The sequence below is a fragment of the Schistocerca serialis genome, chromosome 12 (assembly GCF_023864345.2).
Source record: "Schistocerca serialis cubense isolate TAMUIC-IGC-003099 chromosome 12, iqSchSeri2.2, whole genome shotgun sequence".
In the NCBI taxonomy this organism is placed as follows: Eukaryota; Metazoa; Arthropoda; class Insecta; order Orthoptera; family Acrididae; genus Schistocerca; species Schistocerca serialis.
The window spans coordinates 110,250,737-110,277,269 of NC_064649.1; the positions used below are offsets into that span (position 1 = coordinate 110,250,737).

The 26,533-nt window shown below is 44.0% G+C and overlaps 1 protein-coding gene across 1 annotated transcript in view; it reads right to left on the bottom strand.

The window, feature by feature from the left end:
• Positions 1 to 26,533, bottom strand: part of LOC126427975 (C3 and PZP-like alpha-2-macroglobulin domain-containing protein 8) — an 829,074-nt gene that overhangs the window by 39,300 nt on the left and 763,241 nt on the right. The window contains exon 24 of the mRNA XM_050089861.1: positions 9,761 to 9,903. Within this exon, the coding sequence (XP_049945818.1) occupies positions 9,761 to 9,903 (143 nt within the window). The remainder of the gene's footprint in view (positions 1 to 9,760; positions 9,904 to 26,533) is intronic.

Below are 26,533 nucleotides of genomic sequence, written 5' to 3' on the forward strand. Positions count from 1 at the left end.
ACATTTCCAGGGGCAGATGTGGATTCTGACCACAATCTATTGGTTATGAACTGCAGATTGAAACTGAAGAAACTGCAAAAAGGTGGGAATTTAAGGAGATGGGACCTGGATAAACTGAAGGAACCAGAGGTTGTACAGAGTTTCAGGGAGAGCATAAGGGAACAATTGACGGGAATGAGGGAAAGAAATACAGTAGAAGAAGAATGGGTAGCTCTGAGGGATGAAGTAGTGAAGGCAGCAGAGGATCAAATAGGTAAAAAGACGAGGGCTAATAGAAATCCTTGGGTAACAGAAGAAATATTGAATTTAATTGATGCAAGGAGAAAATATAAAAATGTAGTAAATGAAGCAGGCAAAAGGAAATACAAACGTCTCAAAAATGAGATCGACAGAAAGTGAAAAATGGCTAAGCAGGGATGGCTAGAGGACAAATGTAATGATGTAGAGGCTTGTCTCACTAGGGGTAAGATAGATACTGCCTACAGGAAAATTAAAGAGACCTTTGGAGAGAAGAGAACCACTTGTATGAATATCAAGAGCTCAGATGGCAACCCAGTTCTAAGCAAAGAAGGGAAGGCAGAAAGGTGGAAGGAGTATATAGAGGGTTTATATAAGGGCGATGTACTTGAGGACAATATTATGGAAATGGAAGAGGATGTAGATGAAGATGAAATGGGAGATAAGATACTGCGTGAAGAGTTTGACAGAGCACTGAAAGACCTGAGTCGAAACAAGGCCCCGGGAGTAGACAACATTCCATTAGAACTACTGACGGCCTTGGGAGAGCCAGTCATGACAAAACTCTACCATCTGGTGAGCAAGATGTATGAGACAGGCGAAATACCCACAGACTTCAAGAAGAATATAATAATTCCAATACCAAAGAAATCAGGTGTTGACAGACGTGAAAATTACCGAATTATCAGTTTAATAAGTCACAGCTGCAAAATACTAACGCGAATTCTTTATAGACGAATGGAAAAACTGGTAGAAGCGGACCTCGGGGAAGATCAGTTTGGATTTCGTAGAAATGTTGGAAAACGTGAGGCAATATTAACCTTACGACTTATCTTAGAAGAAAGATTAAGAAAAGGCAAACCTACGTTTCTAGCATTTGTAGACTTAGAGAAAGCTTTTGACAACGTTAACTGGAATACTCTCTTTCAAATTCTGAAGGTGGCAGGGGTAAAATACAGGGAGCGAAAAGCTATTTGCAATTTGTACAGAAACCAGATGGCAGTTATAAGAGTCGAGGGGCATGAAAGGGAAGCAGTGGTTGGGAAGGGAGTGAGACAGGGTTGTAGCCTCTCCCCGATGTTATTCAATCTGTATATTGAGCAAGCAGTAAAGGAAACAAAAGAAAAATTCGGAGTAGGTATTAAATTTCATGGAGAAGAAGTAAAAACTTTGAGGTTCGCCGATGACATTGTAATTCTGTCAGAGACAGCAAAGGACTTGGAAGAGCAGTTGAACGGAATGGACAGTGTCTTGAAAGGAGGATATAAGATGAACATCAACAAAAGCAAAACGAGGATAATGGAATGTAGTCAAATTAAATCGGGTGATGCTGAGGGGATTAGATTAGGAAATGAGACACTTACAGTAGTAAAGGAGTTTTGATATTTAGGGAGTAAAATAACTGATGATGGTCGAAGTAGAGAGGATATAAAATGTAGACTGGCAATGGCACGGAAATGGTTTCTGAAGAAGAGAAATTTGTTAACATCGAGTATGGATCTGTGTGTCAGGAAGTCGTTTCTGAAAGTATTTGTATGGAGTGTAGCCATGTATGGAAGTGAAACATGGACGATAACCAGTTTGGACAAGAAGAGAATAGAAGCTTTCGAAATGTGGTGCTACAGAAGAATGCTGAAGATAAGGTGGGTAGATCACGTAACTAATGAGGAGGTATTGAATAGGATTGGGGAGAAGAGAAGTTTGTGGCACAACTTGACTAGAAGAAGGGATCGGTTGGTAGGACATGTTTTGAGGCATCAAGGGATCACAAATTCAGCCTTGGAGGGCAGCGTGGAGGGTAAAAATCGTAGAGGGAGACCAAGAGATCAATACACTAAGCAGATTCAGAAGGATGTAGGTTGCAGTAGGTACTGGGAGATGAAGAAGCTTGCACAGGATAGAGTAGCATGGAGAGCTGCATCAAACCAGTCTCAGGACTGAAGACCACAACAACAACATATATATATATATATATATATATATATATATATATATATATATATATTTGAATTACAAAAAACTAATAATAAAAAAAACTGCATGGCACGAAATTCGATCCGGTGACCTTCTGATTTCAAACCCAAGCGCTTACCACTGCGCCACGACGCTATAGAAATTTGGTAATCGTACAGAGTATTTCACCGCAACGGTTTCTTTTAACTGTCGATTTTCTCGACAAAAAAAAAAAACGGCTGAGATGTGCATCTTAGTGCTTTGCCACATTACACCTCTGGCCATGAGCTTTTATTATGCGCAGGATGAATCAAATCTGAATTTCACAATTGGCGGCCTCCCCTTGTAAATCTCACTGGCTAACGGGGTCAATAAAGGGGGATGTTGAAATTGATGCAAATGGCTCTGAGCACTATGGGACTTAACATCTGAGGTCATGAGTCCCCTAAGGATATCACACACATCCATGCCCGAGGCAGGATTCGAACCTGCGACCGTAGTGGTCACGTAGTTCCAGACTGAAGCACCTAGAAAGCAGCCGGCCAAGGAGGATGTGCAGGGCAGATTAAACTCAACTGCTTCACGATCTGACATACATTACAGTGATGGAAAAAAATTCCAACACCAAGAAGGAATTGTGCGAGATAAACAACAGTCGTTTATTCAAATTTCGCGCTAGTATGAGGATGCTAATCAGCTTTGCTGGAAATTAGCGCTGCAGCAGTCGTGAGAGTTAGTTACCTTTGAGAATTGAAGTGGAAAGTTGTTGTTACTCAAGAATGCCTTGAAGACGACGAAGATGCCATTGTCATCAGCTCACTGAATTTGTATGGGGTCATGTAACAGGGCTGCGACAAGCTGGACATTATTTCTGAGATGCTCCATAAAGAACTTGCAGGAATGTAGCCACTATGCTTAGAGCAGTGACCGCGACAATGCACGGTCGCAAGTAGACTGGGCTCTGCATGGCCACATGGCACTACCGAGAGGGAAGACCATCGTGTTCAACGTATGGCTCTGGCGCGCCGTACTGCATCTGCAGCAGCAATTTGAGCAGCTGGTGGCACCGTAGTGGCACAACGAACTGTTACAAATGTGTTACTTCAAGGATAGCACCGACCCAGACGCCCCGTAGCGTGCAGTCCACTGACCCCAAACCACCACCATTTGCGACTTCAGTGGTGTCAATATTATTTATATTATTTATTGCCAAATTATAGACCTGTTACCTGATGTTTAAAACAGGTCGTACATCTTACAATTTTCGTTTTTCATCTTTTTACTGTTTTCTTTCCTTTTGTTTGATCTACAACATTTACAAAGAATGATTCAAAATAACAATAATTTGAGGTTGAAATGTAAATAAATTTTTTTTTAAGAAGAATATAAAAAGAAGATAGGATAGATGAGAGATATGTTAGTACCATCACCGAGTGTGATTGACGGTGAATACCTCGGAATGGTTTCATCGAGCCGTTGACCGCCAGTCACACACACACACAAATGGTTATTAGTAGAGATATAATGTTTCTTATCGTATTTGTTACTAATCCTATGTATTAACTACATTAGGTGCGCATCCTTGTACAGCATTTGGTGTTTTCTTGGCTAGATTGGCAGCAATTTATTTGATCTACAACATTTACAAAGAATGATTCAAAATAACAATAATTTGAGGTTGAAATATAAATAAAATTTTGTTTTTTTTAAGAAGAATGTAAAAAGAAGATAGGATAGATGAGAGATATGTTAGTACCATCAGCGAGTGTGATTGACGGTGAATACCTCGGAATGGTTTCATCGAGCCGTTGACCGCCAGTCACACACACACACAAATGGTTATTAGTAGAGATATAATGTTTCTTATCGTATTTGTTACTAATCCTATGTATTAACTACATTAGGTGCGCACCCTTGTACAGCATTTGGTGTTTTCTTGGCTAGATTGCCAGCAATTGCCTCCTGTTCCTCCTCATTTTCACTATTTTCGCTGTCACTGTGGGTATCGCTGTCCGCCCTCTGGAGATTCCTGTTACGCTGCACATAGGCATGACTGTGATGTCGTGTCCGCATATACTCTTCATGTGTTGTTTTTTAAATACTGCTTGTCAGTGCGTTTAATTGTGCCCATTGTTCTTCGTCTCTTATTGCTGTGTATATATCTACATCTGTATCTGTATAATCTAAGTGTAGTGTATATCTATTGTTCGCCGGCCGAAGTGGCCGTGCGGTTAAAGGCGCTGCAGTCTGGAACCGCAAGACCGCTACGGTCGCAGGTTCGAATCCTGCCTCGGGCATGGATGTTTGTGATGTCCTTAGGTTAGTTAGGTTTAACTAGTTCTAAGTTCTAGGGGACTAATGACCTCAGCAGTTGAGTCCCATAGTGCTCAGAGCCATTTGAACCATTTTATGTCTATTGTTCGTGTATTGCCCGCAGAAAAAGACAGTGTGTTCTGGGGAACCTTCTTCCCCGCATGTGCATGTAGGTGTCTGCCTCAGACTCACGCGGTTTAAGTGCGTGGGATAAGGTCCGTGCCCGGTTAAGAAATGTACCATACCGCGGCTGGGATCGATATGTCTCATTCTCAACCGCTCCCTTATGTCAGGGAGGAAGTCGTGCAGCCTACGTCCCATATCACTTACATCCCACTCACCTTGCCATGTATCCAAACGCCAACTTTTAAGGTGACGTATCGTCTCTATGGGCACACCGGTTATTGTGTGTACCTTATCTAGTCTCACCACCTTTAACCAGTACCTCGCAGCTCTGTATTTGATCGTGATATCTATGGGGCATATTCCGAGCACCACACACAGTGCATCCGCTGAGGTGGTACCGAAGGCTCCAGATAGCCTAAGTAGGACACTTCTCTGCCCTCGTCTGACGGAGGCTTTGTTGGTGACCAGGTTCAGTCTATGTGCCCACGTGCTAGCTGCAAAGCTGAGTACTGATTCGAAGAGCGCACAGTGGTATGTACGTATGACTGGTAGAGGTAGTCTGTACTGTTTTGAATTCAGCCTCACCAGTTTGTGCAGTATTTTTTCTGCTTTGTCTGTTGTCAGCCTTATGTGTTGGTGGAAATTCAATTTTTCATCTATGTGTACCCCAAGATAGCGCGTAATGCGTGCTCGTTTGATGTTTGTGTCCCCAATTTTAACCGAAGGATTCCTTTGGAGTGATCCTTTCAGTAAAGTGTATGTTGTTTTGTTTTCGGCTATCCTGAGGTTGTTGTTGTGACACCACTGAGTAATTGTTTGTAGTAATCCACTGGCTTTCTCTTCTAACTGGGCTCTGTTGTTTGCAGTGACTACAACTAATAGGACATCTGCGTAGGCGACAATTCCGTCTGACCTGTCATCCCCATCCAGAAGTTGTAGGAGGGGTTCGATTGTTATGTCCCAGAAGATGGGGCCGCAGATCGACCCTTGAGGACAGCCTTTGGTAATTCTTTTAATTACGAGGTGTGGCTAGGAAAAAACCGGACTAGTACTGGTGAAACAATAAAACGAATGCAATAAGGCTGAAAGTCGCGTGGCCTGTCACGTGACTCTCGCTCCGCCTGCTGCTCGAGTTTCATCTGCCTCCTGCACTCAGTCTGCCCGTGGCGTCTGTTTTAAGTAGTTGACGTTTTGTCTATGCGTCGGAAAATGTTGAGTGTACAGAAAGAACAGCGTGTTAACATCAAATTTTGTTTCAAACTAGGAAAATCTGCAAGTGAAACGTTTCTAATGTTACAACAAGTGTACGGCGATGATTGTTTATCGCGAACACTAGTGTTTGAGTGGTTTAAACGATTTAAAGATGGCCGCGAAGACACCAGTGATGACACTCGCACTGGCAGACCATTGTCAGCAAAAACTGATGCAAACATTGAAAAAATCGGTAAACTTGTTCGACAAGACAACAAGTCAACTCCTGTTAACTCAGACACTGCTCTGATTGTTAAATGGCGATCTTGTCGAACAAGTTTACCGATTTTTTCAATGTTTGCATCAGTTTTTGCTGACAATGGTCTGCCAGTGCGAGTGTCATCACTGGTGTCTTCGCTGCCATCTTTAAATCGTTTAAACCACTCAAACACTAGTGTTCGCGATAAACAATCATCGCCGTACACTTGTTGTAACATTACAAACGTTTCACTTGCAGATTTTCCTAGTTTGAAACAAAATTTGATGTTAACACGCTGTTCTTTCTGTACACTCAACATTTTCCGACGCACAGACAAAACGTCAACTACTTAAAACAGACGCCACGGGCAGACTGAGTGCAGGAGGCAGATGAAACTCGAGCAGTAGGCGGAGCGAGAGTCACGTGACAGGCCACTCGACTTTCAGCCTTATTGCATTCGTTTTATTGTTTCACCAGTACTAGTCCGGTTTTTTTCTAGCCACACCTCGTACATTCCGGCTGTCCATCTGCCATTCGACTACTCTGTCTTTACAGTAGTCCAGAAAACTGTTGTACAGTGATTGCGGTACCTCCAGATGTCTTAGCCTCTGAAACAGTGCTGGCCACCAAAGATTATCAAATGCTCCGGCAATGTCAATCATTATTGCCATGGCGTATTTCTGTTTAGTGGTGTTAACTATGTGCAGGGCCTGGTTGATGGCATCATCTATTGATCTGCCAGATCTGAAACCGAACTGGTGTTGGCTCATGCCCCTGGGAGCTCTGTGTGTTTGCAGACGCTTACACAGTAGCTTCTCCTGAATCTTTGCTAGGGTGTTTATTAGGCATATTGGCCTGTAAGTCTTTGGATCTGAAGGATCCCTGTCCGCTGATTTCTTAATAATGACTGCTTTGGAGGTTTTCCATACTGTAGGTACCCTGCCCAGCCGTAAGGCATCGTACAGTAACGTTGTTAGGAACGGAGTGATCTGCGGTGCTAGTTTTTTCAGTGTTTCCGAGTGGATACCATCTGGTCCAGGTGCTTTTTTGTTTTTGATCAGTGGTGTCAAGCGAGAGCTCATTCGAAGGCAGACAGGAATTCTGTTGTGTTTTCTCATGAAAACTGGTATTGCGTCTGTTTCAGTCCCAGGTATGGCCATGTGACGGTTGGGAGGCCTGCAACCAGTATGGCATCCTAAATAGTGTGGAATTACATCTGGAAATGGTTTAAATGGCTCTGAGAACTATGGGACTTAACTTCTGAGGTCATCAGTCCTCTAGAACTTAGACCTACTTGAACCTAACTACCCTAAGGACATCACACACATCCATGCCCGAGGCAGGATCCGAACCTGCGACTGCAGCAGTCACGCAGTTCCAGACTGAAGTGCCTACAACCGCTTGGCCAGCAGTTACAGCTGGAGTTATGGTCTGAGATGTGATTTGGTATGACAGCAGGAGTACTCTCGTGGTTATCCCATGCAGTCTGGTTGCAAATTTGCACATCACTCCGATGACTCAACCTGTTGTGCTGCTATTCATGAACAGCATTCCAGTGGGTGTTTTCCAACAGAATAACGCTCACCCACATACCAGTGTCACAACCCAACACGCTGTGCAGGGTATCTACAGTTGCCTTGGTCTGCTCGATCACCAGATCTTTCTCCAATCGAGCACACGTCGGGCATCATGGGACCAAAGCTCCAACAACACGCACATCCGGCATTAGCCGTCCATGTATTGACCGAGAAAGTGCAACAGGCAAGGAACTCCATCTGACAAACTGACATCACAATGCCTGCACATGTGCATGTGGCATTCAACATTCTGGTAGTTATTAATGTACCAGTACTTCATATTTGCAATGGCTTATTTCGTGCTAACTTTAACCTCTGATCTTGCAATGTTAATCACTCAAATATGTTACCTAGACAACTGAATTCCTAAACTTTCGCTACTCTCCCTTAATTACACTATTGGCCATTAAAATTGCTAGATCACGAAGATGACGTGCTACAGACGCGAAATTTAACCGACAGCAAGAAGATGCTGTGATATGCAAATGATTAGCTTTTCAGAGCATTCACACAAGGTTGGCGCCGGTGGCGACACCTACAATGTGCTGACATGAGAGAAAGTTTCCAACTGATTTCTCATATACAAACAGCAGTTGACCGGCGTTGCCTGGTGAAACGTTGTTGTGATGCCTCCTGCAAGGAGGAGAAATGCGTACCATCACGGTTCCGTCATTGATAAAGGTCGGATTGTAGCCTATCGCCATTTCGGTTTATCGTATCGCGACATTTCTCCTCGCGTTGGTCGACATACAATGACTGTTAGCAGAATATGGAATCGGTGGGTTCAGGAGGGTTATACAGAACGCCGTGATGGATCCCAACGGCCTCATATCACTAGCGGTTGAGATGACAGGCATCTTATCCGCGTGGCTGGAACGGATCGTGCAGCCACGTCTCGACCCCTGAGTCAACAGATGGGGACGTTTGCAAGACAACAACCATCTACACGAACAGTTCGACGACGTTTGCAGCAGCATGGATTATCGGCTCGGAGAACATGGCTGCGGTTACCCATGACGCTGCATCACAGACAGGAGAGCCTGCGATGGTGTACTCGACGACGAACCTGGGTGCACGAATGGCAAAACGTCATTTTTTCGAATGAATCCAGGTTCTGTTTACAGCATCACGATGGTCGCATCCGTGTTTGGCGACATCGCTGTGAACGCACATTGGAACCGTGTATTCGTCATCGCCATACTGGCGGATCACCCGTCGTGATGGTATGGGGTGCCATTGGTTACACGTCTCGGTCACCTCTTGTTCGCATTGACGGCACTTTGAACAGTGGACGTTACATTTCAGTTGTGTTGCGACCCGTGGCTCTACCCTCCATTCGATCCCTGTGAAACCCTACATTTCAGCAAGATAATGCACGACCGCATGTTGCAGGTCCTGTGCGGGCCTTTCTGGATACAGAAGATGTTCCACTGCTGCCCTGGACAGCACATTCTCCAGATCTTTCACCAATTGGAAACGTCTGGTGAATGGTGGCCGAGCAACTGGCTCGTCACAATACGCCAGTCACTACTCTTTATGAACTGCGGTATCGTGTTGAAGCTGCATGCGCAGCTGTACCTGTACACGCCATCCAAGCTCTGTTTGACTCTATGCCCAGGCGTATCAAGGCCGTTATTACGGCCAGAGGTGGTTGTTCTGGGTACTGATTTCTCAGGATCTATGCACCCAAATTGCATGAAAATGTAATCACATGTCAGTTCTAGTATAATTTATTTGTGCAATGAATACCTGTTTATCATCTGCATTTCTCCTCGGTGTAGCAATTTTAATGGCCAGTAGTGTATATCTTGTTGTTCGGACTTTCCCTCCATCAGTGTATATAAGAAAGTTACTAAATGTTGTTTTAAGAATAAGCAAAACAACACAAGGGTGTGGAGTGGTCATTGTGACCTGGTGAAACTTTCTAAGAATTTGTAATTGGAATGAACTCTTGACCAGTCTGGAGATGAGTCCATCCGCAGTGACTACATTCAGTAGTAAGCAGTGTTGTCTCAGAGAACGGCAACCTTCAGCAAGACAATGCACTGCTAGAGGTGTCCAGGTGGACTCAGAGAGCTGCAGGAGGGTGAGGTACGCCACTCACCTGAAGCAGACCCTGATGGACAGCCTGGCAGGCCGGCCCTCGAGGTGTCGGAGCCCCGACGAATCCTCGCCCTCGACTGCCGCCCAGATGTCCAGCAGCGGCGTCCGGGAGGCTGGCGCGTACGTGGAGTAGCTCACGCGACCCTGGAACAGGCCACGGTAACCACTTACTCGAGGGCACTCCTAGAACGGTGCTGGCTTACGTTTTACTGCATGGCGCAGAGGAGTGGGAAAATTTGAAAGTGATGTTGGCACCACTGCAGCAGTAGGAGAAATGAAGGAAAGACATTAAACTGTATATTTGGTTGATATTTATTGGGATGTGATGCTTTCCCGGCTATTTCTAACTTGTAGAATACTCAGGTGTCTGAGTGCGATATTTTGCCAAACAGGCTTGTTGTCACCTTTATGTGGTACATGATGACTACTGCTCTTGTCTGGTCTGCATCCAAACCGGTTGGTTATAGTTAAACTGACGGTGTTGTGAGTGTTGTAGTGCAGCTTGTATACTTAGCAGGACGCTGATACGTCCTAGGTTTGTCCATTAATTGGTGCACTCACAGAGTAAGCCAAAGCAAAAAAAAAAGCAGGTGAACATATGGCCCTGTAAGCAGTCTGAATGTGGTGTGGGTGCAGAAAAAGGAGAGGAACGATCTAACACATGATATCGGTAGTCCTGGCACGTTTACTAGCATGTGGCAGCAAGTTACAACATGTGTTCAGTATTGTCTCCCAACTGAGCAACATGTTGCATCTGTAACACGGCATGTTCAGTTGGTGATTGCATCATATCTGGTGTAATCAGACCGAAAAAAATGCGTGTGAAATCGTATGGGACGTAACTGCTAAGGTCATCAGTCCTAAGCTTACACACTACTTAACCTAAATTATCCTAAGGACAAACACACACAGCCATGCCCGAGGGAGGACTCAAACCTCCGCCGGGACCAGCCGCACAGTCCATGACTGCAGTGCCTTAGACCAATCAGACCGATATGTTGTCATATGCGAACCTTCAGATCAGGAAGAGTTCAGATACATGATCCCTAATAGACAAGATCTTTCAGGTATCCCCACAACCAGAAGTCGCATGGATTTATGTCAGAGGATCTGGAACGCTACACACCTTGAAATAGACTAGAGGTAATGTGGTAGTTACTGGACGCTTCTCGAAGCCGATCTTTCATCTGGCAAGCGACATCTGGTGTCGCTCCATCTCGCACAAAAATAGTGGTGTGGATATAGTTACCTTCTTGCAATGGTGGACTCACTTACTGCACAAGGAGGTCCATATAACGTGCAGATATCACTGTATACCTAATAGGTCCGCCAGATATCATCTCTTCCAAGATAAACGAACCGAGAATGAAGGTGTTTGTGAAATCACACCTGACAGTTGGTTGGTTGGTTGATTTGAGGGGAGGGGAGCAATCAGTGAGGTCACTGGCCCCATCGGATAAAGGGAGGATGAGGAAGGAAATGGGCTGTGCTCTTTCAAAGGAACCATCCCAGAATTTGCCTGAAGCAATTTGGGGAAATAACAGAAAACCTAAATCAGGATGGTCGGACATGGAATTGAACTGCAATCGTCCCGATTGCAAGTCCAGTGTGGTGACTATTTCGCCACCTCGCTCGGTGAAATACACTCCTGGAAATGGAAAAAAGAACACATTGACACCGGTGTGTCAGACCCACCATACTTGCTCCGGACACTGCGAGAGGGCTGTACAAGCAATGATCACACGCACGGCACAGCGGACACAGCAGGAACCGCGGTGTTGGCCGTCGAATGGCGCTAGCTGCGCAGCATTTGTGCATCGCCGCCGTCAGTGTCAGCCAGTTTGCCGTGGCATACGGAGCTCCATCGCAGTCTTTAACACTGGTAGCATGCCGCGACAGCGTGGACGTGAACCGTATGTGCAGTTGACGGACTCTGAGCGAGGGCGTATAGTGGGCATGCGGGAGGCCGGGTGGACGTACCGCCGAATTGCTCAACACGTGGGGCGTGAGGTCTCCACAGTACATCGATGTTGTCGCCAGTGGTCGGCGGAAGGTGCACGTGCCCGTCAACCTGGGACCGGACCGCAGCGACGCACAGATGCACGCCAAGACTGTAGGATCCTACGCAGTGCCGTAGGGGACCGCACCGCCACTTCCCAGCAAATTTGGGACACTGTTGCTCCTGGGGTATCGGCGAGGACCATTCGCAACCGTCTCCATGAAGCTGGGCTACGGTCCCGCACACCGTTAGGCCGTCTTCCGCTCACGCCCCAACATCGTGCAGCCCGCCTCGTGGTGTCGCGACAGGCGTGAATGGAGGACGAATGGAGACGTGTCGTATTCAGCGATGAGAGTCGCTTCTGGCTTGGTGCCAATGATGGTCGTATGCGTGTTTGGCGCCGTGCAGATGAGCGCCACAATCAGGACTGCATACGACCGAGGCACACAGGGCCAACACCCGGCATCATGGTGTGGGGAGCGATCTCCTACACTGGCCGTACACCACTGGTGATCGTCGAGGGGACACTGAATAGTGCACGGTACATCCAAACCGTCATCGAACCCATCGTTCTACCATTCCTAGACCGGCAAGGGAACTTGCTGTTCCAACAGGACAATGCACATCCGCATGTATCCCGTGCCACCCAACGTGCTCTAGAAGGTGTAAGTCAACAACCCTGGCCAGCAAGATCTCCGGATCTGTCCCCCATTGAGCATGTTTGGGACTGGATGAAGCGTCGTCTCACGCGGTCTGCACGTCCAGCACGAACGCTGGTCCAACTGAGGCGCCAGGTGGAAATGGCATGGCAAGCCGTTCCACAGGACTACATCCAGCATCTCTACGATCGTCTCCATGGGAGAATAGCAGCCTGCATTGCTGCGAAAGGTGGATATACACTGTACTAGTGCCGACATTGTGCATGCTCTGTTGCCTGTGTCTATGTGCCTGTGGTTCTGTCAGTGTGATCATGTGATGTATCTGACCCCAGGAATGTGTCAATAAAGTTTCCCCTTCCTGGGACAATGAATTCACGGTGTTCTTATTTCAATTTCCAGGAGTGTATGAGTACAAATATGTGTGAAAAAAGGATGTAGAGACATATATCACCAAGGGTAAGATAGATACTGCCTACAGAAAAATTAAAGAGATCTTTGGAGAAAAGAGCTCAAATGGAAAACCAGTTGTATGCGAAGAAGGGAAAGCAGAATGGTAGAAGAAGTATATAGAGGATTTATACAAGGGCGATGTATTTGCGGGCAATATTATGGAAATAGAAGAGGACGTAGGTGAAGGTGAAAATTTTTTTGCTATGTTTTAACGCACAGTAAGGGAAGATTTTGTTACGGGCGGCTAACAAGGTGGTAGGACCACAAGGCAGAATCATCGAATGACGCGCCATATGGTCTCACAGAGTGAGTACGGCCGGGCTAGCAAGAGCAATGTTGAACTGCAGCAGAGAGAAAGAGAGAGAGAGAGAGAGAGAGAGAGAGAGAGGCAGCAGCGAGGATTCCCCTACCACGCTGGACGCCAATAAGCGAATCATTAATTATTTATATTTACTATCTGAATATTAACATACAGCTCTAGCCGTTCTAATGACGTTACTTGCAATGCGAATTTGTTAATGATAATTACAATATCATTCAATTCATCGGTAAACGTTATTTACAAATTTTAGTTACTGTCAATGTTGAGTGATGGAGACGATGGATCAGTCACAAATGCCCTCTGCCAGGACAGGCGCCAAACTGTTGAAACAGCTCACTACTAGTCTACCGACGCTATTATGCTGTCGTATTTCTTTGACTTACGCAACTAAATTCATTCTGGAAGATGGTTTGAAAGTTGAAAGGATTCGGAACCAAGAAGCCGACGCCCCACAGTCGGTGACAAGAAACAGTCGAACGCCGCCGCTTTCGCAGAAAGTGTAGACAGGTACCGAAAATAGTATTCCTACATCTACGTCTACATGGTTACTCTGCAAATCACATTTAAGTGCCAGGCGGAGGGTTCATCGAAGCACCATCAGAATTATCTATTATTCCAATCTCGTACAGGGCGCGGATAAAACGAAATCCTATATCTTTCCGTGCAAGCTGCGATTTCCCTTATTTTATAACGGTGATCTTTTCTCCCCATGTAGGTCGGCGTCAACAAAATACTCATTCGGAGGAGAAAATTGGTAATTGAAATTTCGTGAAAAGATTCCGCCGCAACGAAAAACGCCTTTATTTTAATGATTTTCATCCCAAACCCTGAATCGTTTCTGTGATACTCTCTCCCCTATTTCGCGGTAATACAATACGTGCTGCCGTTACTTGAACTTTTTCGTTGTACTCCGTCAATACCATCTGGTAAGGATCCCACACCGCCCAACAGTATTCTAAAAGAGGACGGACGGTCTCTTTAGTACAGGGTTATTACAAATGATTGAAGCGATTTCACAGCTCTACAATAACTTTATTATTTGAGATATTTTCACAATACTTTGCACACACATACAAAAACTCAAAAACTTTTTTTAGGCATTCACAAATGTTCGATATGTGCCCCTTTAGCGATTCGGCAGACATCAAGCCGATAATCAAGTTCCTCCTACACTCGGCGCAGCATGTCCCCATCAATGAGTTCGAAAGCATCGTTGATGCGAGCTCGCAGTTCTGGCACGTTTCTTGGTAGAGGAGGTTTAAACACTGAATCTTTCACATAACCCCACAGCAAGAAATCGCATGGGGTTAAGTCGGGAGAGCGTGGAGGCCATGACATGAATTGCTAATCATGATCTCCACCACGACCGATCCATCGGTTTTCCAATCTCCTGTTTAAGAAATGCCGAACATCAGGATGGAAGTGTGGTGGAGCACCATCCTGTTGAAAGATGAAGTCGGCGCTGTTGGTCTCCAGTTGTGGCATTAGCCAATTTTCCAGCATGTCCAGATACACGTGTCCTGTAACGTTTTTTTCGCAGAAGAAAAGGGGCCGTAAACTTTAAACCGTGAGATTGCACAAAACACGTTAACTTTTGGTGAATTGCGAATTTGCTGCACGAATGCGTGAGGATTCTCTACCGCCCAGATTCGCACATTATGTCTGTTCACTTCACCATTAAGAAAAAATGTTGCTTCATCACTGAAAACAAGTTTCGCACTGAACACATACTCTTCCATGAGCTGTTGCAATCGCGCCGAAAATTCAAAGCGTTTGACTTTGTCATCGGGTGTCAGGGCTTGTAGCAATTGTAAACGGTAAAGCTTCTGCTTTAGCCTTTTCCGTAAGATTTTCCAAACCGTCGGCTGTGGTTCATTTAGCTCCCTGCTTGCTTTATTCGTCGACTTCCGCGGGCTACGCGTGAAACTTGCCCGTACGCGTTCAACCGTTTCTTCGCTCACTGCAGGCCGACCCGTTGATTTCCCCTTACAGAGGCATCCAGAAGCTTCAAACTGCGCATACCATCGCCGAATGGAGTTAGCAGTTGGTGGATCTTTGTTGAACTTCGTCCTGAAGTGTCGTTGCACTGTTATGACTGACTGATGTGAGTGCATTTCAAGCGCGACATACGCTTTCTCGGCTTCTGTCGCCATTTTGTCTCACTGCGCTCTCGAGCGCTCTGGCGGCAGAAACCTGAAGTGCGGCTTCAGCCGAACAAAACTTTATGAGTTTTTCTACGTATCTGTAGTGTGTCGTGACCATATGTCAATGAATGGAGCTACAGTGAATTTATGAAATCATTTGTAATAGCCCTGTAGATCTGTTACATTTTCTAAGTGTTCTGCCAATAAAACTGTCTTTGGTTAGCCTTCCCCACAACATTTTCTATGTGTTTCTTCCAATTCAGGTTGTTCGTAATCATAATTCCTAGGTATTTAGTTGAATTTACGGTCTTTAGATTTGACTCATTTATCGCGTTACGAAGTTTAAAGAATTACCTCACGCTTTTCGTTATTTAGGCTCAATTGCCAATTTTTGCACCATACAGATATCTTTTCTAAATAATTTTGCAATTTGTTTTGTTCTTCTGATGACTTCATTAGTCGCTAAACGACAGTATCATCTCCAAACAACCTGAGATTGTGTCCCAAATCGTTTATATAGATAAGGGAGACCAAAGGGCCTATAACTCTGCCTTGCAGAACGCCAGAAATCTGTTTTACTCGATGACATTCCGTCAGTTACTACGAACTCTGACCTCGCTGACAGGAAATCACGAATCCAGTCACATAACTAAGACGATATTCCATAAGCACGCTATTTCACTACAAGCTGCTTGTGTGGTACAGTGTCTTTTGGAAATCCAGAAGTACGGAATCAATCTGAAATACCTTGTCAATAGCACGCAACACTTCGTGGGAGTAAGGAGCTAGTAGTGTTTCACAAGAATGATGTTTTCTAAATCCGAGTTGACTGTGTGTCAATAGACCGTTTGCTTCGAGGTAATTCATAGTAGGACAGTCCCACTGTTCCATACGTGGGGGTGCATCGAAGGATAGTGTATCGTTTCTCAATTAAAAATAAGTAAAAAACAAGATATATTATTATTGGTTAAATAGATATAAATTAATGAATTAAAATGGCATTTTAGTAGGTTTTATCTCTGCTGGTAAACCTGACATCTAAGGAAGCATTGAATATCTGGTAAGCACTGGTTGAGAACACTACAGAATTTTCCTTGCCTTGCTGGAAGCAATACTACTGAAGTGATAAAACATAACACAGAAAAATTTTACTCCCTTCTCTAATGAAGCTGAATTCTGCCTTCCGGCATCGTCAGTACATCAGATCGGAGAGTGCGTTGTTCGACGGAATTCTTTGGAGGCCAACGACCGATCTACATATTACGCGGTTCGCGTAATAACATTGCCTGGATTTTGAGAGAAACAGATCGGTGAACATGATCTCAGTAACGTATGAATTATAACCTGACGGATTAAACGGCGAATGAACACTAGGAGTGTTCGGCCGTGACCACCTAACAATGCGCGAGCAAATTCTCTTCGATACAGCCTGAAACTGGATTTTAAAAAATGTATAATAAAATCACATAGTGCAACATGAATAGCGGCGAAAGGGATCTTCAAATGAAACATGGCTACTTAACATCAAATTAACATAATTATTCAACAAAAGCGTACAATTTACACATGTAACATTTACACAGCTTGTGTCGCTAATGGAGGACAAAAGAGGGAGAGAAAGCGAACATATCGCGTTCCGCTTTTTTATATCGCTAGACAAACGAATGTACCAACTACATTTGCTTTTCACATTTTAACACACAGATTCTTTTTTTACAAAATAATTCATGAATAATTAAAAATACATTGTCTCATTAGTACATCGTTTCGTTCAATTAATATATACATTCATTTATATGTGTAAAAATTTTTATAATATTTTCAGGTGTTAATTAAAATTGGGGCTACTTTGTTATACATTTATAAAGAAACATTTTATCAATGTATTCGGGAATGGTAGAAGACGCGTGTAATCTTGCTAGCTACTAGCAACTTCAACTACAGTATCTAATAAACAAGAACACCATAATACCAGTATTGTTACATACCCGACAAAGGGAGTTTCGGCGGTACTACGAGATCCTATTTAACGGTCAAATTGTGTCGTTACACTCAAGTGACATAAGTGTTCAGAACTTTGAAGAGTACGGTTCTGCTCTGAAGAAAAAGGCTAATGACCGTGCTCGTTCTTTACATTCGCCTCGAAATATTGTCGTCGGATAAGCTATCGAACGCAGTGTTCGTTATTCAGTGCGAAAACTTGCCTCGTCATTGGAGTTCGTACGTCACAGCGTTCAAAGAACGCTCCATCAACTTCGGTTACATCTGTACGCTTTTCAGGCTTCGCGATAACTTGAAACCTAATTACTGAATCCAGGGCCTACAAATTTGTGAACAGTTGTTTCGTGAAATCAGTCGAGGATGCAGATTTTATCCAAAACTAGCTCGGTTCCCTCGCGTAGACTGTACGGTCAGCTCAGATTTTAGATTTGTTTTTATTTAATCCAATTCTTATGTTATTCACAAATTGCAGCACCATCTAAAATTTTCACGGCAATTAAGCCCACAGAAGTAAGGTCGTTTCTGAATGCACTTCTGACCAAAAAGCGATACTGGCAGCTGGAGTCCAAGATTTTTATTAATCATGGGTTTTGCGTTCTTGTGGTCATATTTCCATAGAAACTTTCGTGCCCTGACACATATTTCTTTATATGGGAACGTGTAGTGAAATAGCAAATTTCATATATTTACCTTTAAAGTTTTATAGTACATCGAAATACTTTCTTAAAAATCTTCACCCCTATTCCACGCCTTTGGGTTTGAACTCCCAAAAACAGTGAAACACATGATCTTTCATTTCTAACAGAGAAGCTACTCGTAAATACTGGTTACCATAGACTTAGCTTTAAAAAATGCTTTCACAAGAAAAACTTCTCATTGAACATACACCTCCTATTGAACTTCCTTAGGAGTCGAATTTTCAAAAGCCGTGAAATGTGTCATTTTTTAAAATTTCTAACAGAGAAGGAAAATTGAAATTTTCTTAGCTTTAGCTTCAAAAGTGCTTGCATAACGAAATATTTCCATAAAAAGTTTCATCCCCTATTTCACTCCAGCAGGGGTTGAATTTCCAAATCAGTGAAACAAGTATTTTTTATTTTTTACTGAGAAGCCAAATTCAAATTTTCACAGATTTATCTATAAAATGCTTTCTTAATGAAATACTTCATAAAGATTTCATTTCCTATGTCACCCCCTTAGGGGCTGAATTTCCAAAAACATTGAAACACTTATTTTTAATTTGTAACCAGTTTTCATAGCTGCAATTTTAAAAATACCTTAGTAGTTCTTTAATAATGATTTACTTAAAAAAAAGGTTTCACACAGTTTTTCACCACCATAAGGGCTAAACTGCAAAAATGTGGAAAAACATGTTTCTTTGACCGAGAAAGCAAATACCAATTTTCGTAGGCCTAGTTTCAAAATTGCCTTAGTGTCCACATATTTTCAACCTTTCATCCCCTATTTCAATCCCTTAAGGCTGGAATTTCGAAAAATCCCTTCTTAAACGACGCCTACAGTATAAGATCAACACCCTCTCCAAATTTCAAGTTTCTGTCCTTAGGGGTTTGGGATGTGCGATGCTCTGTATTCAGTACATTGCTTTTTTTTATTTGGGAATTGAACATTTAGAATCACGCTACAATTCCATTTCGTCTTTGTCCTAAGTTTCCTATTTCTCCAATGCTCCTTCGCATGGACGCTATGCTGTTGATTCTGTTCATCCGTCAAGGCTCTTCCAGTCTTCTTAGCTTTTTGGACTTGAAATCATTACAAATTTTTAAATCATGGTCCAAAATGTATCCCTATTTAACTTCTGAACTTCCTGAATGTTGAACCTTTCCAGATCTTTACGAGCTTCCTTAATCCAAGTCGTTGTTGTCTTCTTTCTCCGCTGGTAGTCGAATATCTTTTTGGTTAGTCTGGTTTTGTCCATTCTGTACAAATATCCTAGAAATGTTAACTTCTGCTTTTTCATAGTCTCCGCGGTTCCCCCACCTCTTTGTAAATTTCATTATTGCTCCGAAGTTTCCAGCCAGTTTCAACCTGGGTTGGACTCACGATTTTCTGTAATATTCTTCTTTCAAGTATCTCCAGCTTTGCCAACTTCATTGAGAGGCACTCACGGGCATACAGACACTATGTTTTTACCACAGTATTGCAGCGCTTTATTTTGGCATTCCAAGCGATGCACTTTTTGTTGTAAATGTTTTTAGTTAATCCGTAAGTTCTCCGTTTTTGGCATTCAGTCCGCCACAGCAGCTTTCTCCAGTCCGTCCTGTTGTATGGCTTGAAAACGGTATTTGAATTTTTTTACCCTCTCAATCCGTCCAATCTCTGTTTCAAGGAACTGTGGTCCGTATTTGTCACTTGTCATGAATTTGGTCTTCTCTTTCGAGATCCTGAGTCCTGTCTGGCCAGCGATCCTTTCTAGTAGGTTGATCTGTATGGCCTTTTATACACACATCAAAAAAGTTTTGCATCACCCCAGTTCCCAGAACTCGAAGATAGACGTTCACTGTGGATATTGTATTACAGACACATTCCCTTTGACTGTTCAGAGAAGTCACTAAACCTGCCCAAAGATGTAAACAACCATGCATGAGCAGCGCCTATTAGACGATGAGTTCCAGTCATTCCACCAGGAAGGAGACAAACGCCTCGTGTTGTCTGTAGTTCAACCATGCCTAGACGGTCAATACCGCGGTTCGATCGCCTCCGCATTGTTACTTTGTGCCAGGAAGGACTCTCAACAAGGGAAGTGTCCAGGCGCTCGGAATGAACCAAGGCGATGTTGTTCAGGCATGGAGGAGATACAGTGAGACAGAAACTGTCGATGACATGCCTCGCTCAGGCCACCCAAGGGCTACGAATGCAGTGGATGACCACTGCCTACGGATTATGGCTCGGAGGAACCCTGACAGCAACGCCACCATTTTCTTACGAATCAAACTGTGTGCAATAGGCTGCATGAAGCGGAACTTCACTCCTGACGTCCATGGCGGCTCCATCTTCACAACTGCGGTACAAATAGACCCAACAACATGCCGAATGGACCGCCCAGAATTGGCATCACGTTCTCTTCACCGATGAGTGTCACGAATGCCTTCAACCAGACAATCCTCGGAGACATGTTCGGAGGCAACTCGGTCAGGCTGAACGCCTTCTGTCCAGCGAGTGCAGCAAGGTGGCGGCTCCCTGCTGTTTTTGGGTAGCATTATGTGGGGTCGACGTACGCCGCTGGTGGTCATGGAAGGCGCCGTAATGGCTGTACATGATTGCCATCGTCCGACCGATAGCGCAACCACATCGGCAGCATATTGGCGAGGCATTCGTCTTCATGGACGACATTTCGTACCCCCAACGTGCACATCTCGTGAACGACTTCCATCAGGATGACGACATCGCTCGACTAAAGTGGCCAGCATGTTCTCCAGCCATGAACCCTATCGAACATGCCTCTTATAGATTGAACCGCGCTGTTTATGGATGACGTTACGCACCAACCACTCTGAGGGGTCTACGCCGAATCGCCGTTGAGGAGTGGGCCAATGTGGACCAACAGTGCCTTGATGAACTTGTGCGTAGTGGCGACGACGAATACAGGCATGCCTCAATGCAAGAGGACGTGCTATTGGGTATTAGAGGTACCAATGTATACAGTAATCTGGTCCACCACCTCTGAAGGTGTCATGTATGGCTGTACAATACGCATTGTGTGGTTTCATGAGCAGTAAAAAGGGCGGAAATGAATTTTATGTTTATATCTATTCCAATTTTCTGTACAGGTTCGGGAATTCTGGGAACTGGGGTGATGCAAAACTTTTTTTGACGTGTATATATAATTAGCATAAGAAAGTAAAAAAAAATTATGACTTCAGAGGCTCGACCTTGTAAGATGTCGTGGTCTCCTGACCTTCATTGCTTACATATTCCGCCCTCACAATCATGTTCCGCACATCAAGGCGCTTCATTCAAACCCGAACTCGATAAGATAAAGTCAATGTTGTATGAATTCATGTAAGCGATATGCAAATAACAAATAAATCGCAAGTGCACACCGAGGTTGAAATACTCGAGGCTGGCATACACACACACATTCAAGGCATGACGGTCACAAAAGCTTTTACTTCGGGAGAGGCAGACCGCACGCCGGGAGGCCGGTCCCTTTAGAGGACGAGTCAACCTATCTATGTAGGCCGGCGACCACCCGTGGAGCAGCCTGCGTTTGCCCGAGTGAAAGGGAGAACGACCCCATGTTCGGCTTAGAAGCAAATTCCGCTACATTGAGTGGGAGCTCCCAGCCTACGCATTCTTTACAAACATAGCATGCAGTTTCAGAGGTTTTCATAGGGAGACACCAAACGCCAAACGCCGATGCTACAGATTTCCAGATTGGTCGCCTTAAACGAAACGTCATTCCCCCAATTTAGAAGAGCAATCCTGGTTGGCAGACGATATTCCTGATGCCTTGAGCTGAAGGAGTAATGGAAGAGACCGAAAGATATACCCCTTCATGTCTGGCATGAAGATGGGCCGTTCCGTTGTCACTCTTGGAGCGAGGAACAAGTCTCTCCTCAGTACTTCACTAGGAGAGCACCTCTGTCGAGAGCGAATCGAAGTGAGACTCTATATTGAGTCCTTGCGATGAAGCGTTGTTCACTGTGTTGGCCGACACACTTACTGTGCGGTGTGAACGTACAGAGTTATAGTTAAACGCCTGGGAGCGAATTTTTGAGTGGCATCGCGGTGGACTGGTTATCTGACCGGTGTACCACGCCAATAGTTAGACTAGGGGCGAATAGGACTCCTTGACTTCATCAAGGTGTAGGGACAGTTTGACTGCCGAAGGTCAATCCAGATAGAACGAGAGTTATCTTATTTGTCAGCAGTGAGCGGCGCAGGCAGCAGTCATCGCAGCTTACGGTATTGTGCGCTTCAGCTCTTGCAAGCCCCAAATTTCCTCCACAACAGTACACTTCACTGCATTTCACACGCGACAGCTTCGAGTGTACCTAGCAACATTCTAAAGGATAATTATTCAAGTTGAGTAGGCGCGCCTCTCAGCCATTCTGCCAAGTCAATAACAATCTTAAATTTTGTATAGAAATTTCATTAGCGAATCCTATCCTTAAGAGGTAACTTCATATTCCGAAAGGAACTCGGAAATAACTTGTTCAGTCCATAACTAAAAGTGCCATTGTGATTTCTCAGAATTTTTGCATAAAAAAAATTATAATTTTCGTTAGTTTCATGTTTTTCTTACACTAGCTAGCACTACTCCAGTACGCAAGTATCCCACTAGTTACGTAAGAAATTTTGTGAATTTTTGTGTCTTTTCCTTACAGCGGACGACTCCAGAAGATATTTATTGCTGAAAGTTTTTCAGGCATTTCTCTTTAGAACGTTAGGAGCGTCTGTCTGACTTCTGTAGTAGTGTGGGGGTGGAAATTGCATCTTGCAGGAGCCACGTGGTAAAGCGTACATCTCAGATTAATCCGTTGCGCAGAAAGAAATAATAGCATCCACACGTCGCTCACAACCTCACATTAATTAAAGAATATGAACGGCACACTTCAGCGCTATCCACTGCGCCACACTAACAATGCAATGAATCGCTCTCTAAAAGTGTGCCGCCATTGTCGGGACACTTGAAACTATACACCGTTCATCATAAGAATAAACCTGATGTAAAAAAACACAAACGCGATGATTGGTGAGAAGCTGTAGCACACGTACGCTGATGTTTGGAAGTTGGTTCTACTTATGTATTAGATATCTTATTACTAAGTTGCTTTAAATTAAGCTTTAAGATATTCTAATGTATTAACAGGCATCAACGTTTTTCTTAATCACGCTTTAGCTACATGGTTTTTATTTCAAAAATCGTGTTCTGTCACAGCCTCTGCAGCATTGTGCTCTGATTGTCGAGCTGTTACTGCGCAGTGTGAAAATGTCTCGATGGGTACACACTGTGAGTGAATGTCAGCGATGTGTCGGCAAAAAAACTAGCAAAGAAAGCTTCCAGGAAGTGGACTCAGGAAAAAGTTGTGCACTGAATTAGTTTTTACGAGGAAAGCGCAGCGTTGTGGAATGTACAGTTACTGTACTACAGGAAACACTTCCACAGATGAAATCTACGGGAATATCCACAATCAGGCAAAGCATTTTTAGAACTAATGGGGATGTACTGGACAGAATTGGGGAAAAAAGAAATTTGTCACACATTCTGACTAGAACAAAGGATCGGTTGGTAGGACACATTCTGAGGCATCAAGAGATCACTAATTTAGTGTTGGAGGGAAGTGTGGGAGGCAACAATCGTAGAGGGGGACCAAGAGATGAATACACTAAACAGATTCTGAGGGATGTAGGACACACTAGTTACTCGCAGATGGAGAGACTCGCACAGGATAGAGTAGGATGGAGAGTTGCGTCAAACGATTCTTCGGATTGAGGTGTACAACAACAACAATAGTTTTATAACATAGAATAGTTAAGATAAAAAACAATGGAAAGCACTCGTTTTGGAACTCGTTCTAGTAATACAGCTGTATCTACGGGGCGTTCAAAAAGTCTCTCCGCAGTGCCGTATGATTGTTAGCCGCGCGTGCCGTATGCCGCAGTGAATATACCGAAATGAAAGCCAGTGAAATAGAAGTTCTTAATTTATTGGATATTTATTTTTACTTAGAAATTAGGGCATTAAATGGTGAAAGTGTCCCCCCTGTTGTTGAATACACAATTCAATTCGTCTGATCATGTTTCCAAACACAAGGCCGGCCGCGGTGGTCTCGCGGTTCTAGGCGCGCAGTCCGGAACCGCGCGACTGCTACGGTCGCAGGTTCGAATCCTGCCTCCGGCATGGATGTGTGTGATGTCCTTAGGTTAGTTAAGTTTAAGTAGTTCTAAGTTCTAGGGGACTGATGACCACAGATGTTAAGTCCCTTAGTGCTCAGAACCATTTGAACCATTTTGAACCAAACACAATCTGTAACATTTCTTCTGTAACAGAAGCAGTTTTCAGTTTATCGATGGATTTTGGACAGTTTTTATAGACAGTTGCTTTCGCTGCACCCCAGAAGAAAAAGTCAGATTGTGTTAGGTCAGGCGATCGTGGAGCCCAAAGTCCCTGTGAAACTATGCGAGCACCAAAAACATCAGCAAGCAGTGTCATTGAAACGCGAGCTGTATGCTCGGTTGCACCATCTTGTTGAAAATAACCGATCAGCATTTCACTTAAGTTCTCCTGTGAATGGGTACAAAATATCACTGCAGTAACGTTGTGCTTTTATTGTTTCGTTGAAAAATATGGGACCCACAATCCGACGTCTAGAAATTGCAATCCAACACAGAATGAAGTCGTTCCTTATGAATACACAATGCATTTTCAGTACTCCACATACGAGAATTTTGCGAGTTCATGTACCCGGATAAATTAAACCACGCCTCATCAGTGAAAAACGTTTCATTAAGAATATCCCTTCCATTTCGTTGAACGAAATTTTTGAACCATTGACAATAATGCAGTCTCATGCCATGATCAGTATTTTTCAGTTCTTGTACGACTGTCACTTTGTATGGGAAAAGCTCTAATTTTTTCCTTACAGCTGTGTGGGCCTTACGACCCTAACATCGATTTCCTGGGCGAGTTTTCTTACTGACTTGTTCGGACTCATGGACATTTTATCGGAAATATCGAGTAGTTTATCCTCAGACAAAACGCTAGGACGACCACTTCTCGGTGCATCTGTCACTGAACCCCTACTTTGAAATTTGTTACTTAAACCTTCCACTGTATCGCGATGTGGGAGTGTTGTCTCCGGGAAAACTGAGTTAAATGTTTGACGAACTGAAACAGTGTATTTACCGCCAGCTTTGAACACTTGTACGACTGAAAACACGCGTTCTTCAATGGTTAACAGTGACAAAAACGAAACAGGCGAAAAAAGGAACTAAACTTAAACGTCCACATCAACACGTAACGACACACACCAACGATACTACTGACGCTGGCTGAGATAAACGAAACAGTGGAATGTTGGGAGAGTCCACTTGAAGGGAAGTAACCCAGGCAGGCGAACAATCATAACGGCACGCGCGGCTAACAATCATACGGCACTGCGGAGAGACTTTCTGAACACCCCGTATAATTTTATATGATGTGGTATTTATTGATTATATCTAAAAATTATTCATTTATCAGATATCCTCCCCATTTCGCTTTTTAACGTACATGGATATCACAATGCTATTGGTATGATGTTATTTTATCGTAATCGTTATCGTCAAGCATGAACATGCATCTTTTTCCTTTCAATTTCTGCTCTGATGGGGATACATTTGGAATACATTATCGCACTTGTACATGAGACTTACTCTAGACGCAGGGGATGAATACGACACCGATAATCATCAATGTTTAATTTATTTAATTAATTATCATTGTGACAACGAGATAGTACACTCTAAGACAGAAAAAAAGATGCACTAAGAAGGAATTATCTGAATAGGACGGAAATCCGTAGATATAATGTACATGTACAGACAAAGAAATGATTAGAGTTCCAAAAAAAATTGGTTGCTTTATTCAAGGCAGCGAGTTTCAGAAACTGAGCGAGTCAATAATCGGTTGGCCCACCAATTCCTCTTGTACGAGCGGTTTGACTGATAGAGTTTATGGATGTCTTCCATTGGGCTATTGTGCCAGATTATGTCCAAGTGCGCGTTAGGCCGTCAAAATGCCTAGCTGGTTCGACGGACTTGCCCATAATGTTTCAAACGTTGCCAGTTGGGGAGAGACCTGGCGACATTGTTGGTCAAGATAGGGTATGGAAAGTACGAAGACAAGCAGTAGAAACTCTTGTCATGTGTGGGCGGGCGTTATCTTGCTGAAAAGTAAGCCCAGGACGGCTTACCATGAAGGACAACAAAACTAGGTATAGAATACCGTCGACGTGCCGCTATGCTGTACGGACACTCCTGATGACAACCAGTAGGAGGGATTCTGCTATGAAAACAGATGGCACCCTAGGCCATCACTCCCAGTTGTCAGCCCGGAATCTCATTGACTGGAGTAGAGTTGTCTTCAGTGATGAGTCACGCTTCGAAGTGAGCGCCCCAGACAGTGATGGGATACCAACTTGACTGTCGTCCAACCAGGAGTGATGGCGTCGTGGTGGTAAGCTTGTAACACCGA